We start from the raw sequence: 18,101 nt of genomic DNA, 5'->3' as shown, positions 1-18,101 counted from the left end.
AGTCCCATTGACTTATGGGCTTTTCTAGATGGATTCCACTGTAGAATGAACATATTCATTCTCATTCCAGCAGCGGGACCCCCGCAATCAGACATCTTATCCCCTATCCTTTGGATAGGGGATAAGATGTCTTGGGCCTTAGTACCCCTTTAAGTCCACGCAGGCATTAAGAGACGTCCCCATTGACAGAAATAGATTTCCAGAGAGGAATTCCACCTAAAGCAGTGTTTGCCAAACAGTGTGCCTCCACCTGTTCCATGCTGGGAGTTGTAGTTTTGCAACAGATGGAGGCACACTGTTTGGAAAACACAAGACTAAGGCTAGGTTCCCTCAATTTCCGACCAGAATTCCATTCAGGGGCAGACTGACCGGCCGGTCCCATCGGACGTCATCCGAGGGCCCGGACGTGTAAGGGCCCGCCGCTACCGCCATACCTGGGTATCCAGGATACTTGCCCCAGATCCCCAGCAGACAGCGCTGCCTTCTCCTGCATGTGCAATACACGCACATACAGGACAAGGCGTCCCCACTGTGTGAGTTGTATCTGCGACTTACACAGAGGAGACGTGACCTCCGCCCCCACACAGCGCAGGCGCCGATGACGTCACTCATCCGCACCTGCACTGTGGAGGAAGGAAGACGCGGGCCCTGCTCTGCTCTGGAGGAGATCGCTGCGTGGGACACCTACTGTGGGGGGACCCTGCTGCCTAAACCTTCTGTGGGGGGACCCTGCTATCTACACCTACTGTGGGGGGACCCTGCTGCCTACACCTACTGTGGGGAAACTTTGATGCCTAGACCTACTGTGGGGGAACTTTGCTGCCTACACCTACTGTGGGGGAACTTTGCTACCTAGACCTACTGTGGGGGGAACTTTGTTGCCTACACCTACTGTGGGGGAACTCTGCTGCCTACACCTACTATGGGGAAACTCTGCTGCGCACACCTAATGTGAGGGAACTCTGCTGCCTACACCTAATGTGAGGGACTATCTACTATGTTCCTGCCTAGCTAATATGGGGACAAACTACAAAACTAATAGGAGGGCAACCTACTAACTACATAGGGGGGTTTCATAATGCCCCTCCTGAGACTTGACTCTGGATCCACCACTGGGTGGAGGGGGTACTGACTACCTACTTGACTAACTCCCTGGCTACCTAACTTTGTACCTGGATGCCTAAATAATTACCTACATACCTGGCTATCTAACTACCTTGCATACCTGGCTGCCTAACTACCTACCTACATATCTTGCTACCTACATACAAACTATTTACCTAGCTACCTACCTACTTGCCCTTTTACTCTGTAGGACACCAAGGAGGGCTTCATAACAGTTAGGGGCTTATAGATGGAAATATTGTGTAGAGAGGGGGGGGTGGAAAAATGCAGAGTCTGACATGGTTGTCCTGCAGATGTTAAGAGATCGACATGGTGGCCTGATCCGGATAGAGAAGAAAAGGAAAGAGGACGCCGCTGATCAGAAAAGATGTAATTGTGAGTCCCTTGATGTAACTATAATCACTTATATGGTATACACATCCTGTGTACAGCTGGTATCTACCGCCATATGGTCCTGTATATAATCACTTATATGGCATACACATCCTGTGTACAGCTGGTATCTACCGCCATATGGTCCTGTATATAATCACTTATACACTGTACAGATCTCTGTATAGCTGATATCTACCGCTATATGGTCCTGTATATAATCATTTATATTGTATACAGATCCTGTATAGTATACTGGTCTGTGTATAGTGGTTTTATTCAGTACAGTATGGCAGTATTATCCAGTTATTGTGTGGTGGTGTATATTTACTCTTTATATACTGGAATTATTGGTCATGGAAAATTATTTTACCTACCTTAAATAATTTCTTATATATAATATTTAGTTTATTTTGTGTGTAGGGCTGGTGGAGGGATTTGGGTAGAATAGGGGCAGAAGGGTGACCAGCAGCAGAGCATTGCAGGGGGTCCTTAAATTTTTTGGTCCGGGGGCCCTGAGTGTTGTCAGTCCAACCCTGATTCCACTCAGGAATTTCTGTCAGAAATTCCGCTACTTGAAGGTAAAATTCCAGTGAATTAGTTTTTCATTAACCCATTCCCACTGCAGAATTTTCTGGGCGGAATTTGTGTCCGAAAATTCTGATCAAAAAAATCCACCAGAACATTTAACCCACTAAATGTTCTTGCGGAATCCACACTGCAGACATTGCCGTCTATATTGCGGTCCTAGCTCCAATTGATTCAGTTGGCGCTGTCCGCTCTCAAAACCTCCGTCCGTTAATTTTCTGGCCGCGGATTGTGTAGTGTGAACCTAGCCTAAGGGTACATTCACACAAGCGGATGCACGGCGTATGGTGCCTTCACATGTACCTGCTTGGAGTGGCAATACACTACGGACAGACACAATGCAGTATTCTTTCACATTGCGGCAGCTCTCGGTCTAGCTTATAGAGCAGGGGGGAGCGGCCGCGATGTGTGTAAGTACACCATGCATGCGCGGAGACTCGAACATCGCTTCAGTGTGTCTGCTCGGAGTGGCGTACTGCCACTCCGAGCAGGCACATGTAAAGGCACCATACAGCGGTCCTTCAGCGGCGGATCCGCAGCTTAAAATACGCTGTGGATTCGCTCATGTGAATGTACCCTTAAGCATGAATATGTTCATTCTTTCAGCAAAATTTTTTACTTGCACTGTGCACAGAGCAGCAGAATCCTATTGAAAACAATGGGAGGCTGCTGCTGCATGCGGAATTTCATTTGGAAATTCTGTAGTGTGCATGGGCACTTGCAAACAGCAGTTTTTTCAGGAAAGCTATGGAGAGTTGCCCACAACAAACATGGCCGCCAGACCCTTTACTAAATTGCCTCTCGCCGCTCCCCCCGCCACCCTTGCCCGGAAGTGAAGCCTGGCTGCGTGGAGCGTGTTGTGTACACGGGACAGTCATGCCTGTAAGTGACAACTGGTGGGGGAGCCGGGGTTAGAGACACGCGGGCTGACTTACGTGGCTGTGAGACATCTGATACCAAGAGACGGCTCAGAACCCACGTGTAGTGCTGTGTGCGCTGGTCACATGGTGCGGTTATACGCCGTCTGGCACGGTGGCCATGCTGTCAGGCCCGTCCAGTGTGACTGCGTCACGGGGATGTATATAGTGCTCCACAGATCAGATAGCCGGGATATACTGCCCGCTCCTCACCGTGTGATCGCTTCATGATCGCCTGCCTGCCGCATCGTGTGCACAGCTCCATAGAGACCTCCGCGCATGTGCGGTCACATCCCCTTCTATCCCTAAAATTGTCTGGTCAGGGGAGCGATACCAAACCATAGAGAAGGATGCGTTCACACGGGATAAAGAGCGCTATGTGGAATCTGCTGTGCTTGTTTTAGTGCTGATTATTCAAGAAGGCAGTGGTCTCCAAACTATGGACCTCCAGCTGTTGCAAAACTACAACTCCCAGCCAACGGCTGTCTGGGCATGCTGGAGGTTGTAGTTTTGCAACAGCTGGAGGTCCACAGTTTGGAGACCACTGGGAAAGTAGATGTGCCCCAGCAGTCGGACCCCTTGGATTCTTTATGTGCAGGTAGCGGGGTCCATATTCCCCCACAATGCATCTGTAAAGATGTGATCCTGTATCTCCGGCTCTCCTATAGAGATGCATTGTGATCACAGAGGGGGCAGTAGGACCCCCAGCCATCGGACATTCCTCCCCTAATCCTGGGGATACCCTTTAAAGCTCCCATCAAGTACCTGATCCCACTGAAAAGTGGTGACTTATTCAGCCTGTGCTCTGGAATCTATAGGAGGTGATTGGGAACATAGCAATGTGTGCGGTATCTTATTTCTATAGGGCCGTACAATTCCGGCATATGGCTGTAGGGTTTTTGTATGTTTTACAACTTATGCGCAGTAAAAACACTGTAAATATATGAATTTGCCACATTACAAGACCTATAACATTGTATATTGTAGCCGTATGGAGGGCTTTTGGTGTCAGTAATGTTTGTTTTTTGGGCCCTTGTGATAACATAGGATTTTTTTAACTATGCTCTGGTACAGTGGTCTTCAACCTGCGGACCTCCAGATGTTGTAAAACTACAACTCCCAGCATGCCCGGACAGCCAACGGCTGTCCGGGCATGCTGGGAGTTGTAGTTTTGCAACATCTGGAGGTCCGCAGGTTGAAGACCACTGCTCTGGTATAACAAATCAGTACTGCCTGTCAGTGTAGAGGAAAGCTGGGATGTCCTAAAATATATATATATATATATATATATATATATATATATATATATATATATCCATGTCTGATCTGGGGGCCTTTATTAGGCCCTTGGCTGCCACGGCAATCTTGGGGTCCCGAAAGATGACCTGGGGATGACATGTTGCTATTGACTGTGGCATCTCGGGGTTAAAACAGACAGGATGATAGAATTCTGGAATCTGGGAGCACAGACTTTATGTATCACCAGGCTCCTGCGGTTAAAGGGGTACTCCGGTGTAAAACATATATACCTTTTTTTTTTAATCAACTATTTAATGCTACAAAGTTACAGATTTGTAAATTACTTCTATTAACAAAAAAATCTTTATTCTTCCAGTACTTATTAGCAGCTGTATATTACAGAGAATGTTCTTTTGTTTTTGGATTTCTTATTTTTTTTTTTGTCCACACTGCTCTCTGCTGACACCTCTGCCTGTATCAGGAACTGTCCAGAGCAGGAGAGGTTTGCTAAGGGGATTTGCTCCTTCTCTGGACAGTTACTGATACAGACAGAGGTGTCAGCAGAGAGCACTGTGGACAGAAATAAAAGAAATCCAAAAAGAAAAGAACGTTCTTTGTAGTATATAGCAACTAATAAGTACTGGAAGGATTAAGATTTTTTTTTTTTTTTATAGAAGTAATTTACAAATCTGTTTAACCTTCTGGCACCAGTTGATTAAAAAATAAAAATAAAATGTTCTCCACCGGAGTACCCCTTTTAATCTCACAGGTCCTCTGCCCATATGGTTATCATGACATATATTTATGTCATGGATCTCCTTGACACACAGGTAAGTCGTACGTGGTACCAGACAACATTGGGCATACATGTTAACCCTTGCCTTCCAAGACTTAATGCATTGCCTTCCAGCACTTGGAGCATTAAGTGACTATGAAGCGGGCGTGGGAACTACACTCGCTTCATATGTGGTGAGTGATGGTTACTGTCAGTAGCCGGACACTTACCACTTGACGGGGAGCGGCTATTCTGCCAATGCCTATCATGAACCGTTTAGATGCTGGGAGTAATGCTATCCTTTGACAACTTATCCCTAATCCACAGGATAGGGCATTGGTCGCCAAACTGTGGACCACCAGTTGTTGCAAAACTACAACTCCCAGCATGCCTGAACAGCCAATTTTAAGCATACTCATTTTGTTGAAGAAAAGTTTGCCTTTTAGTAGTAAGTGCTGCATTCTTCTGCTGGTAAATATTGTACAAAATACAATTTGTTGTGTAAAAAAACATGCCCTTGTATGGGTCTACAGATGGAGAAATAAGAGTTATGGCTATTAGAAAGCGAGTAGGAAAATAATGAAAACTGGCTGTGATCTTAAAGGGGTAGTAAGGTGGAAAACAAATGGTTTTAAATCCACTGGTTTCAGAACGTTAAACAGATTTGTAAATGACTTCTATTTAAAAATCTTAACCCTTCCAGTACTTATGAGCTGCTGTATGCTACAGAGCAAGTTGTGTAGTTCTTTCCTGTCTGACCACCATGCTCTCTGCTGACACCTCTGTCTGTGTCAGGAACTGTCCAGAGCAGGAGAGTTTTGCTATGGGGATTTGCTCCTACTCTGGACAGTTCCTGACACGGACAGAGGTGTCAGCAGAGAGCACTGTGGTCAGACTGGAAAGAACTACACAACTTCCTCTGGAGCATACAGCAGCTGATAAGTACTGGATGGATTAAGATTTTTAAATAGATGTAATTTACAAATCTGGAGTAACCCTTTAAGGGGCTAAAGTTTATTTTGCTGCCGAAATATCTGCTATTGCTTACATTTTAGATTAGAGGAGGTTTAGTGATCTTGGTTTAGTACTGTGGCTTTCTTATTATAATAGCAGATAAATATTATCAGAGTAACTTCCGCCATTACCATTTGGCTAATGTGAATCCCAAGTGGGGTGCACACCGTATAGGAGCTTCCTCCAACTAGGATTGACTGTCAGAGATGAAGTGAGCTCCCCCTATTGGTGGCTGTAGGCAGCCTCTATGACAGGATCATTTCATGCAGGAGAAGCTGTTCATTGCTGTTGTGTGCTCTGACTATTGTCTCTGACCTGACAACCCCGTCCTCACACAGCTTTCCTGGCAGTGAGCAGATGATGCAGAGGGGCTGCCATGTTGGCGTCACCTGTAGGAAATGTATTATATGGCGGCTGGTGAGATTTACCTTATCGCTCTGCTGTGGCCCTCTGCTCTGACTACTATATGGAGGATCTGCATGATCCTTTTATATCATTGTTTCTATTTTAAAAAGGCCAAAGAGTTAAAGGAGTACTCCACTGGGCAGCGTTTGGACACCCCTCCCATAGACTTGCATTAAGGGGGCGTGGCCATGATGTCACCAGGGGCATGGCCAACCCCCGCAGCGTGAAGGGCGGTATGACCAAAAGTGTGTATCACGGTATTTTTAAAACTTATGGCGGTTCCACAGTATTTGAAGGTATTTTTTTTCACTCCTTTCCCCCTCACCACCATACTCCCTTCCCGCTGAAAGCCAGTGATTAGAAGTTCTGCAGTGCCCGTGGACCAGTGGCTTTCAGCGCTTGCAGGGGGAGGTGACAGCTTCCCGCGGCTCACAACTCATTCATTTACAGCACCGCGGCTCACAGGAGGAAAAGGAGATCAGCGCCTGCGGGTTACATGATTAGTGCCCCGATGTTGGGACAGCGCTGCGGCTGAAAGTTCGTTTGTTCGGTGGGGGGCGGGGGGGGAGGAAAAGCATAGCAGCACCCGCGGGTAACCTGATTAGTCCCCCGATGTGGAGACAGCGCTGCGGCTGATAGTTCGTTCGTTTGGTGGGGTGGGGGTCGTAAAAGCAGAGCAGCGCCCGCGGGTCATATATGATTAGTTCCCCAGTGCACTGCGGCTAATAATTCATTCACTCGAGGGGGGAGGGGCTCGACCGGTATTGCGGAATAGGGAAAAATTCATACCGTACAGAAAAAACACAGGTATGCGGTATGAACCTGTATATCTCCCAGCACTAGTGGAGTACCCCTTTAACGGAATGGAAAGGCAGCTGTCTGACCACTGCGCTATTAGGCACAGGAAAGAGAGCCCTACAAATAGATCTTCTCCGGAAATATAAAGGCTCTCTGTTTCTGGAGGAAATCCTCCTGATCTCCCTGCATTGCTTATACTGACATTCTTCTCACATTGTTATTGTAAATAAAAAACACCGCCAGCTATATGGTCTATGGCTTCTAGACAAGAACATTAATTTTCAGTTTCCCTAGCAACTGCAAAAAATATGACTAAGGCCATGTCTGTATAGGGCTTGTGACCATGAATTTGGGTATTCTTTTATACTGATAATTTACCCCTCCAGCGTCGAGATATTGCACTTAAAATTGCTATGTAAATAAGCTTGCTGGGTAATGCTGTTTGCTCCACACCCACTAAAGTCAATAGGAGCTACACAAACTGTAAGGCTGGGTTCACATCACGTTTTATGCAATACGGGACTGCATATCGCTGGGGGGAGATAAAACTGGGCGCTCCCGTATCCCTGGGGGGAGATAAAACTGGGCGCTCCCGTATCCCTGGGGGGAGCTAAAACTGGGTGCTCCCGTATCCCTGGGGGGAGCTAAAACTGGGTGCTCCCGTATCCCTGGGGGGAGCTAAAACTGGGTGCTCCCGTATTCCTGGGGGGAGCTAAAACTGGGCGCTCCCGTATCCCTGGGGGGAGCTAAAACTGGGCGCTCCCGTATCCCTGGGGGGAGCTAAAACTGGGCGCTCCCGTATCCCTGCCCTATGCGGCCCGTATGTAATGTATATCAATGAGTCGACCGGAGTGAAGCGCTGACTCCGGGCCGCTCATTTTTGTTCCATATGCGGTTTTCCCGCCGGACCTAAAACCGTGGTCCACGGTCGGCTCATTGACATACATTACATACGGGCCGCATACAGCAGGGATACTGTTTTAGCTCCCCCAGCCGTATACGGTCCCGTATTGCATAAAACGTGATATGAACCCAGCCTTACTTCCCCGCTTCAGCTGCTTCTTGTTTCCTGACCTCCTTTGGTTGCCACAAAAAGGCCGGAGGGCATCCAAAATTAGCAGATGGAAGTACAACCTTGGGGTCTGTTCACACATACAGTATCTTGGGCGTATTTGATGCACAAGATTTGAAGCTGTATTCAGTTATTTAGTTTACACTGAAATCTGCAGCTTTAAATCCTGCGCATCAAACGTGCAGGATACTGTATGTGTGAACAGTCCCTTAAGTATTAACTAGAGATGAGCGAACTTACAGTAAATCGATTCGTCACGAGCTTCTCGGCTCTGCAGTTGCTGACTTTAGCCTGCATAAATTAGCTCAGCTTTCAGGTGCTCCCGTGGCCTGGAGACTCTTTCCTAGGAATGTATCCACCTTTTCCAGCCCACTGGAGCACCGGAAAGCTGAACTAATTTATGCAGGAAAAGTAATCAACTGCCGAGCCGAGAAGTTCATGACGAATCGAATTTACTGTACGTTCGCTCATCTCTAGTATTAACCTCTGTCTTTCCCATTTTTCATTCTGGGTATGCTCATACATAACAGGTTTGCTGCAGATGATTCTCACCTGTCCATATAACTAGAGCTAGCAAAAATCCACACACATGCTGCAAAAACAACCTCTTCCAGTGTTAAGCAGTTTTTTTTGTTTTTTTTTTGTTAAAATGTCAGGCAGAAAATGTATAATCAAATTCATTATTCTTTTTCACTCCCTAGTGATCAAAAAAAGTGGCATTTTTGCGTTTTCATCTTTTCTTCCTTTAAGCTTAAATTTATTTTACACTTATTTTAAGTAAATACCTATGTTTAAACATGCCCTATTTTGACCCATATCACTTTTCACGTTTTTTTTTTAGTAAATTTTTTGCCCTTTTTATGCCATCCTGTGATTGCCAATACTTATGATTGCTATACTATTTATTGCATAGCAATGATCAGTAAGATCTGCGCTCTATAACAGAGCCTCCAGCTTCCATAGCAACCTATTGCCACCTCGCGATCGTGTTTCAGTGGTGATCAGAGACGTGACAGGTGCTGGACCTGTGAAGTCACGGTCGGATGCCATGATCACTATTGATCACTGCATCTTGAGGGTTAATCTGCTGGGATCGGACGAATCTGGTCCCTCTGTTGACATTAATGGGAAACTGACAGCTGGGTCACCCGCACCAATGCACAGGGTTATAGTGCGGGTAAACCTGCTCAAAATTGTCCGACTTACCTGGATTGGTGTTACTGTTCTGGAGACATACCCGGTATTAACCTCTGTTGCGAATGTGTAAATAGCCAACTTTGCGCAATGGAGGTGGTAACCAGCATACCCAGCACCCCTGCCTCCTTCCCCTCTGCTCGTATATGCCCACCTACCTTTGGCTTACATGGGTGAAGGGTTTCATGAATATTTATAAAGTGAGCATATAGGAGCAGAGAAAAGGGGTCAGGGATGCTGCGTATACTGGGTACTGGCTCCATTGTGCTAAGTTGGCTATTTACATATTAGCAACGTCTATCTCTGGAACAGCGGCAAAGGTAGGTACACCGTCATTATCATCAGGTTCACTTGTACTGTAACCCTGTGTATTGGGTTTAGTGCAGGCGATCCAGCTGTCAGTTTCCCTATAATGCTCTAATTGAACTTTGTGAATGGTTTTAATCTGTATTGTCCTTGATTTTTTTTAATTTTTGTTCTAGAAGTTATTAAAGTGACTTAATGTTCTTGAAGGCGAACTGTTCTGTTATTTCTTTTTTTTCTACAATAGTGTTTGTCATAGTAGCACCCCACTTTTCAGTCATTGAATGGGTATGCTCCCCTAATTTTTTATTTGTTGTACAGGCCACTATACGCTACAGTCCTGTTTGAATGTCTAGACCTGTGTTTCCAAACCAGGGTGTGGCAAAACTACAACTCCCAGCATGCCCAGACAGCCTTTGGTCTATAGCAGTGGTCTCCAACCTGCGGACCTCCAGATGTTGCAAAACTACAACTCCCAGCATGCCCAGACAGCCTTTGGTCTATAGCAGTGGTCTCCAACCTGCGGACCTCCAGATGTTGCAAAACTACAACTCCCAGCATGCCCGGACAGCCGTTGGCTGTCCGGGCATGCTGGGAGTTGTAGTTTTGCAACATCTGGAGGTCCGCAGGTTGGAGACCACTGGTCTATAGGTTAAAGGGGTATTCCAGGAAAAAAACTTTTTTATATATCAACTGGCTCCAGAAAGTTAAACAGATTTGTAAATTACTTCTATTAAAAAATCTTAATCCTTTCAGTACTTATGAGCTTCTGAAGTTGAGGTTGTTCTTTTCTGTCTAAGTGCTCTCTGATGACACCTGTCTCGGGAAACGCCCAGTTTAGAAGAGGTTTACTATGGGGATTTGCTTCTAAACTGGGTGTTTCCTGAGACAGGTGTCATCAGAGAGGACTTAGACAGAAAAGAACAACCTTAACTTCAGAAGCTCATAAGTACTGAAAGGATTAAGATTTTTTAATAGAAGTAATTTACAAATCTGTTTAACTTTCTGGAGCCAGTTGAGATATATATATATATATATATATATGTATGTATGTATGTGTATATATATATATATATGTATGTATGTATATATGTTTTTTCCTGGAATATCCCTTTAAAGCAATCCTGTCTAACATGTCATGCAGATCGTAAAGACATTTACTCAGCAGATGCTGTAAAACCTCATTTGTTTCTGTGACGTCTCCTTTATTATTATTATTATCATCGCTGTTTTCCAGTGATCATTCCACATGACTTAGTCATTTTATAGCGATCTGAACACAAAGGTGACTTATGCTCGGAGACGTAGCCAGGTCCGGCAGTGCAATGGTTACAATGCAGAATACATGTCCGTACATGCCTTTCTAGTCATTTAACAGTGAGTTGCGCTTGGCGTATAACCCAAACAGTGAGTGGTACAGCTGGCACACAGCAGCGTATTCTAGAAGACAGCATGGTACGTCGGCTCTAGTGATATAACCTAGTTCTCTCTACAATCATATATGTGTATATATATATATATATATATATATATATATATAGTACATTACTCTTCTTCCCAGCAATTATATTTATTCATCAGTGAAATGTCGATTTCTTTCAGCTAGCGAAAGATTTGCTTCATCCCTCCTTGGAGGAGGAAAGGACTAGGCATAAGAAGAAGAGGTTAGTCCAGAGCCCAAATTCCTACTTCATGGATGTGAAATGCCCAGGTAAGAACTGAGCACAGATGGATTGTTTAGTTTTTATTAAAGCGCAACTGTCATGAAATCTGGGTGCAATAACCTGCACTCAGCCTTTGTATTGTGTGCAGGTGGGGGGGGTATAGCAATGTTTTTGCCTAATATTTGCAGGCTTTCATGACCCCAAAAAATGCTTTTGATCAAAGCCACTGACACTCGGATAGGCGTGGCACGAGGTACGCGATGCCCCGTCACCGCCATGCCCACCCCCTGGATGTCAGCGCTGGGACCGCTGTGTGATTAAGACACAGGTCCCAGCGCATGCGCCCTTCAGCTAATCTAACGTGGGCCCTGCTGCATGTCATCCAGCAAGCGCTCGCTCCCGCCGCAGTCTTTCTCCTCATTGCGCCTGCGCAGTGCTAGCTGGATGACACGCAGCGGCACACATGTTAGATTAGCTGAAGGGTGCATGCTCTGGGACCTGTGTGTCACACAGTGGTCCCAGCACTGACATCCAGGGGGTGGGCGTGTCTGCAGCGGGGCATCGCGTACTTCGCGCCACGCCTATCTGACCGTCAGTGGCTTTGAACAAAAGCATTTTTGGGGGGGTGATAAAAGCCTGCAAATATTCGGTAAAAACATTGCTATACCCACCACCTGCACACAGTACAAAGGCTGTATGCAGGTTATTGCACCAAGATTTCATGACAGTTGCGCTTTAAAAGAAAATTATTTTCTGTAGTCTATTCCTTACAACCAGATACTGATACGTGTTCTTTATTATTTGGTTTAATTATCAAAGTGTGTAATGATGTTGAATCAGTCACTTTCTTTGACCAACCAGTTGGCTTAAATTGTACCAGTATTCTGGCACATTCAGCTTCCAAAATAATCCTGGGAATTTTACATCCAAACCCAGCTCAAAGTTCAGCCCTGCCCATTTCCTTGGGCTTAGTGGCTGAACTGGAAACGGCGAGATTGTTTGATTTTATTTCTTTTTTCACCAGCCCCAACAATAAACCAATAATTTTACAAATTACTTTTGTTATTCAAATGTCAGGGGTACTCCAGTGGAAATTTTCTACTGGTGCCAGAAAGTTAAACAAATTTCAAAATTATTTCTATTAAAAAAAAACTTAATCCATACAGTACTTAACAGCTGCTGTATACTACAGAGGAAGTTGAGTTATTTCCAGTCAGACCACAGTGCTCTCTGCTGACATGCCAGGAACTGTCCAGAGTAGGAGTGAATCCCCATAGCAAACCTTTCCTGCTCTGGACAGTTCCAGAGAGCACTGTGGTCAGACAGAAAAGAACAACTCAACTTTCTCTGTAGTATACAGCAGCTAAGTACTGGAAGGATCAAGATTGTTTAATAGAGGTAATTTACTAATCTGTTTAACTTTCTTGAGTCAGTTGATTTGAAAAAAAAAATAAAAATTCCACTGGAGTACCCCTTTAAATTTCTTGGCCACAGAAGTTCTTCCTACCCATTTGCTGCACTCGGCAATGACCAGCTCTCCCATAGTGCTGCATTAAGGAGGCATGATGGCTGCCGTGCGTTGGTCAAATATGCCCCATTTTAGGAGGAGAGCCGGGGTCCTATACAGGAGATCGCAGGGGTGCCCAGTGGACAGACCCCCTGCGATCTGACACTTATCTCCTTAGGCTAGGGGATAAGTTTTTGTATCCTGGAGTACTCCTTCAAGTAACGGCAAACTGTCTTTAATCTGTATGTCGTACTCTATCCAGTCTCCAGTGACTTATTTATACCTTAGATAATTGTGGAGGAAACACTGTGGCACTAATATGTCACCATGCCTTCCATTGCTCATGAAATACCTTTCCATCATATGACTGTAATATTTCTTTGTGCTTTTCTTTCTAGGCTGCTATAAGATCACTACAGTTTTTAGCCATGCACAAACCGTTGTGCTTTGTGTAGGTTGTTCTACTGTTCTGTGTCAGCCCACAGGCGGAAAAGCGAGGCTCACAGAAGGTAATGTATGGATGTATAATCTGCTTGTACAAATGTATTTCTTTTTTCTGTAACTATATTAGAAGGTTTACAAATAGGCATCGCACTAACAAACCTCCTTCATACCCCACATTTGGAATTACCTGTGGACATTGTGACCAATACCCTTTTTTACACTGCCTGGAAAACATGGGCTAAGAGGAAACAGACACTGCCTCTTGGCACAAGGTCCTCTTTCCTCCTTAAAGGAGTAGTCCAGTGGTGAAAAACTTATCCCCTATCCTAAGGATAGGGAATAAGTTTGAGATCGCGGGGGGTCCGACCGCTGGGCCCCCCTGCGATCTCTCTGTACGGGGCCCAGGCTCTCCGGCCAGATAGCGGGTGTCGACCTCCGCACGAAGTGGCGGCCGACACGCCCCCTCAATACATCGCTATGGCAGAGCCGGAGATTGCCGAAGGCAGCGCTTCGGCTCTGCCATAGAGTTGTATTGAGGGGGCGTGTCAGCCGCCGCTTCGTGCGGAGGTTGACACGCCCCCTTTCCGCGGGCTGTCGGGGCTCCGTACAGGAGATCGCAGGGGGCCCCAGCGGTCGGACCCCCCGCGATCTCAAACTTATCCCCTATCCTTAGGATAGGGGATAAGTTGTTCACCACTGGGTCACCACTGGACTACTCCTTTAAGCTATGTTCACACGGTCGACTATTTCGCACAGACATTTTGCTGCAGCAGAGTCCCAATGATTTTAGTGGGATTATGCTGCACTGTGCACATGACGGAATTTCAGTGGCAGATATTTCTGCAGCAGAATACTTGATTCTGGTGTCTACAAAAAGAATAGATTGTCTATTCTTCTGTGGATTCTGCTCGGGAATGCATGGCCGTCTGAAACAGCAGATTTCTGAGCGTTTGTAGGCCCGCCGGATCATGTAAATGTGCTGGGCAGACTTTCCGCTTAATATTGGCAGTGTGAACATGGCCTTACACTTTGTAACACTCCTAGATTTCAAGGCTGAAAACCTGACAACCAGGAAGACTCTCTCATTTCACGTGCTTCTTACATATCCGAACAAAGCGCATATACATTTAACTACAAGATGAGGTACATTCATATGGTGCTGAAACCTAAAAAATGGGATGGTCCCGACTTGACTTTAACTCCTTTAAAACAATTCCAACCTCACCAAATTGCATCTTATTACCACTGGTTGACACGTTAGATGGAATTCTCTGGAAGAAAGTCTGGTAAATCCTACTGGACAAGAATTTTATTAGACTTGACTACATCCTCTCTGCATCACAAGAGTTGGCCCAATTTTTGCCAACACCCTTATAAATTAACACATAAGGGAAGATGTAAGCTAAACCTGTGTAGAGGAAAAGTTGGTCAGTTGCCCATAGCAACCAATCGGCTCACTTCTTTCATTTTTGAAAAGGCCTCTGAAAAATGAGACGCGATCTGATTGGTTGCTATGGACAACTGGTCAACTTTTCCTCTACACAGGTTTTGAGAATTCTTCCCCATAGAGCTTTAAAGGGTATTCCAGGAATATCTTTTGTCTTTAGCCCATGATGCCAAGTTTTAATACTGTGAAATCTCCTTCTGTTACCTCCTTGCGCTGCTTTGTTTAGTCTTCATGCAGAGGACCCACACCAGGAAGTGCTGTAGTGCAAATATTTTAATTTCACTGTTTTCTCTGACCTTACCCAGCATTCCATGCAGCCAGAGTCAATGAAGACACATGATCTCCACTGGCTATGCTGCAGTGGGTTAGTGAAAGGCATTCCTCTAGTAAATCCTTTCCACCCTGCTATCCTCCCTCCCACTGCAGCATAGCCATGCCCCTTGTAGACCATGTGACTTTCAAATTACAGTAACCCCCCCGACCTACGATGGCCCCGACATATGATCATTTCAACATACGATGGCCTCTCAGAGGCCATCGCTTGTTGAAGGCAGCATCAACATACGATGCTTTTGTATGTCGGGGCCATCGCATAAACGGCTATCCGGCAGCGCAGACTGCTTCAGCTGCCACCAGATAGCCGTTTACGGTGCCCCGTGTGGTCCGCTGACTATCACTTACCTGTCCTCGGGGCTCCGGTGCGTCCTCTTCGGGATCCCCTGCATCGTCGGCGCTCTCCATCGTCGTCATCACGTCGCTGCGCACGCGGTCCCGTCATTCAGTAGGAGCGGCGTGCGTAGCGTCGTGATGGCGGGGACGGAGAGCGAGGATGCCGGGGAAGCAGAGTCCTTGCCGGAGCGTCGGGGACGCAGCAACAGCGATGGAGGGCGACATCCAGAGCAGCGGTGACGAGCGGTGACGGTCCGAAGCGGCAGGGACACGTGAGTATAAGCTCCAATACCAGTGGTCTTCAACCTGCAGACCTCCAGATGTTGCAAAACTACAACTCCCAGCATGCCCGGACAGCCGTTGGCTGTCCGGGCATGCTGGGTGTTGTAGTTTTGCAACATCTGGAGGTCCGCAGGTTGTAGACCATTGTCCTATACTTTACATTGCACGGATCCCTCAACATACGATGGTTTAAACAAATGAGGGACCACTGTATTTTTAAGAGACCTTTTTAAAAATGAAAGTGCGCTGATTGGTTGCTATGGACAACTGGTTGACATTTTTCTGCACAGGTTTTGATAAATTTGCCTAATTGTGTCTCTAGCTTTGTGAAATGATAGGACTTGTACAACAGCATTTCTGGGTGTGGGTCCTCTGCACAAAGTCAGGACAAAGCAGTGCACATAGGTACTAGAAGAATATCACACGGTATTATAACGGGGCATCATGCCAATTTGATTGCTATGGGTAACTGCATCAATCATCATGTACACGGGTTTTGATAAATCTCCTATGTCTCTAATTGCCTGCAAGTCCATTCTATATTCCTGGATCTTATTTTCCCCATCATTGATACAACTCATTCTTTTTTAAACTCACTTTTCTATTTGGTATAGACTGGATAGATACCTTATTATCCGAAAGTCAGATGATTCTTTTCTACACGGCACAAGTATACATGACAAACTTAAAGGGGTACTCCGGTGAAAACCTTTTTTTCTTTTAAATCAACTAAATTACTTCTATTAAAAAAAATCTTAATCCTTCCAGTACTTATTAGCTGCTGAATGCTACAGAGGAAGTTCCTTTCTTTTTGGAACACTGATGACATCACGAGCACAGTGCTCTCTGCTGACATCTCTGTCCATTTTAGCAACCATGCATAGCCAATGCATGCTAAGGGCAGCATGGTGGCTCAGTGGTTAGCACTGCTGCCTTGCAGTGCTGGGGACTTGGGTTCAAATCCCACTAAGGACAACAATAAATAAAGCGTTGTTAATATTATAATAACTTCAGCAGAGAGAACTGTGCTTGTGATGTCATCAGTGACCATTCCAAAAAGAAAATAATTTCCTCTGTAGTATTCAGCAGCTAATAAGTACAGGAAGGATTAAGATTTTTTAAAAAGAAGGGATTTACAAATATGTTTAACTTTCTGCCACCAGTTGATTTAAAAGAAAAAAGGTTTTCACCGGAGTACCCCTTTAACCCCTTAAGGACACAGGGTTTTTCCATTTTTGCACTTTTGTTTTTTCCTCCTTCATTTTAAAAATCATAACCCTTTCAATTTTGCACCTAAAAATCCATTTGATGGCTTATTTTTTTCGCCACCAATTCTACTTTGTAATGACGTTAGTCATTTTACCCAAAAATCTACGGTGAAACGGGAAAAAAAATTATTTTATATCTTATACAAAATTGAAGAAAAAACATCATTTTGTAAGTTCGGGGGCTTCCGTTTCTACGTAGTACATTTTTTGGTAAAAATGACACCTTATCTTTATTCTGTAGGTCCTTACGATTAAAATGATACCCTACTTATATAGGTTTGATTTTGTCGCACTTCTGGAAAAAAATCATAACTACATGCGTGAAAATGTATACGTTTAAAATTGTCATCTTCTGACCCCTATAACTTTATTTTTCTGTGTTCGGAGCGGTATGAGGGCTCATTTTTTTGCACCGTGATCTGAAGTTTTTAGCGGTACCATTTTTGTATTGATCAGCGTTTTTGATCGCTTTTTATTTTTTTCATGGTCTAAAAAGTGACCAAAAATATTTACATGTCCCTTTAGGCGCTGCTGTCAACTTTGACAGCGGCGATTTAAAGGGTTAATAGCAGACAGCGTCAATTAGCAGGGGCTGCGGGGTATGGTCGATGACTGACATCGGAGCAATCTCTGAGGTCAGTCATTACAGGCAGGTAGGTTAGGAAACACCTTTCTGATTTTGATATACAGTAATACATGTAAAGTTTATGCTTAATCCATCTTCTGAGTCTTCTAAGATTTAACACAACAATTTCTGTTCACAGGTTGTTCCTTCAGACGAAAGCAACACTGAACTGTTTGGATAGGATCTGCCGCACCTTCCAACTTACCCCTCAGGATGATTTGCCTTATGTCAGGTCTCCACTCTCCTTGCTGTGGATAGTACATAATCTCGTTTGCTTTTGTAATTCAGGGAGATTTTTTTGCTGTTGGATTTTGAATATGTGCAAACCATTTCCTAAATAAATGCAGAATTGCAGTTAACTGTTTCATGCTAATCTTTTGTTTATTTTGTATC

The 18,101-nt window shown here is 45.0% G+C and overlaps 1 protein-coding gene across 5 annotated transcripts; it reads left to right on the top strand.

Annotated features, from left to right (window-relative positions):
- Positions 1 to 2,850: 2,850 nt before the first annotated feature.
- RPS27L (ribosomal protein S27 like) lies at positions 2,851 to 18,072 on the top strand. 5 transcript variants are annotated; one of them, XM_056572865.1, is made up of 4 exons: positions 2,851 to 2,967; positions 11,405 to 11,513; positions 13,372 to 13,482; positions 17,848 to 18,072. In XM_056572865.1, the coding sequence occupies exons 1-4, from the start codon at positions 2,962 to 2,964 to the stop codon at positions 17,874 to 17,876; spliced, it is 255 nt and encodes an 84-aa protein (XP_056428840.1). In that variant the 5' UTR covers positions 2,851 to 2,961; the 3' UTR covers positions 17,877 to 18,072. The 5 variants fall into 5 exon arrangements, with proteins under 5 accessions (XP_056428840.1, XP_056428838.1, XP_056428839.1 ...); XM_056572863.1 differs by lacking the exon at positions 2,851 to 2,967 and adding an exon at positions 3,084 to 3,283; XM_056572864.1 differs by lacking the exon at positions 2,851 to 2,967 and adding an exon at positions 3,544 to 3,600.
- Positions 18,073 to 18,101: the final 29 nt, after the last annotated feature.

The sequence above is a fragment of the Hyla sarda genome, chromosome 4 (genome assembly GCF_029499605.1).
Source record: "Hyla sarda isolate aHylSar1 chromosome 4, aHylSar1.hap1, whole genome shotgun sequence".
Taxonomy (NCBI): domain Eukaryota; kingdom Metazoa; phylum Chordata; class Amphibia; order Anura; family Hylidae; genus Hyla; species Hyla sarda.
This window is presented reverse-complemented; position numbering and strand designations above follow the sequence as displayed.

What these genes read in the sequence shown, in the direction of transcription:
- RPS27L (XM_056572863.1), top strand. Translation starts at nt 3,230, where the DNA reads ATGATCGCCTGCCTGCCGCATCGTGTGCACAGCTCCATAGAGACCTCC. An exon ending in CCATAGAGACCTCCGCGCAT is followed by an intron (nt 3,284 to 11,404) that starts GTGCGGTCACAT and finishes GATTTCTTTCAG; the next exon opens with CTAGCGAAAGATTTGCTTCA. An exon ending in CATGGATGTGAAATGCCCAG is followed by an intron (nt 11,514 to 13,371) that starts GTAAGAACTGAG and finishes TTTTCTTTCTAG; the next exon opens with GCTGCTATAAGATCACTACA.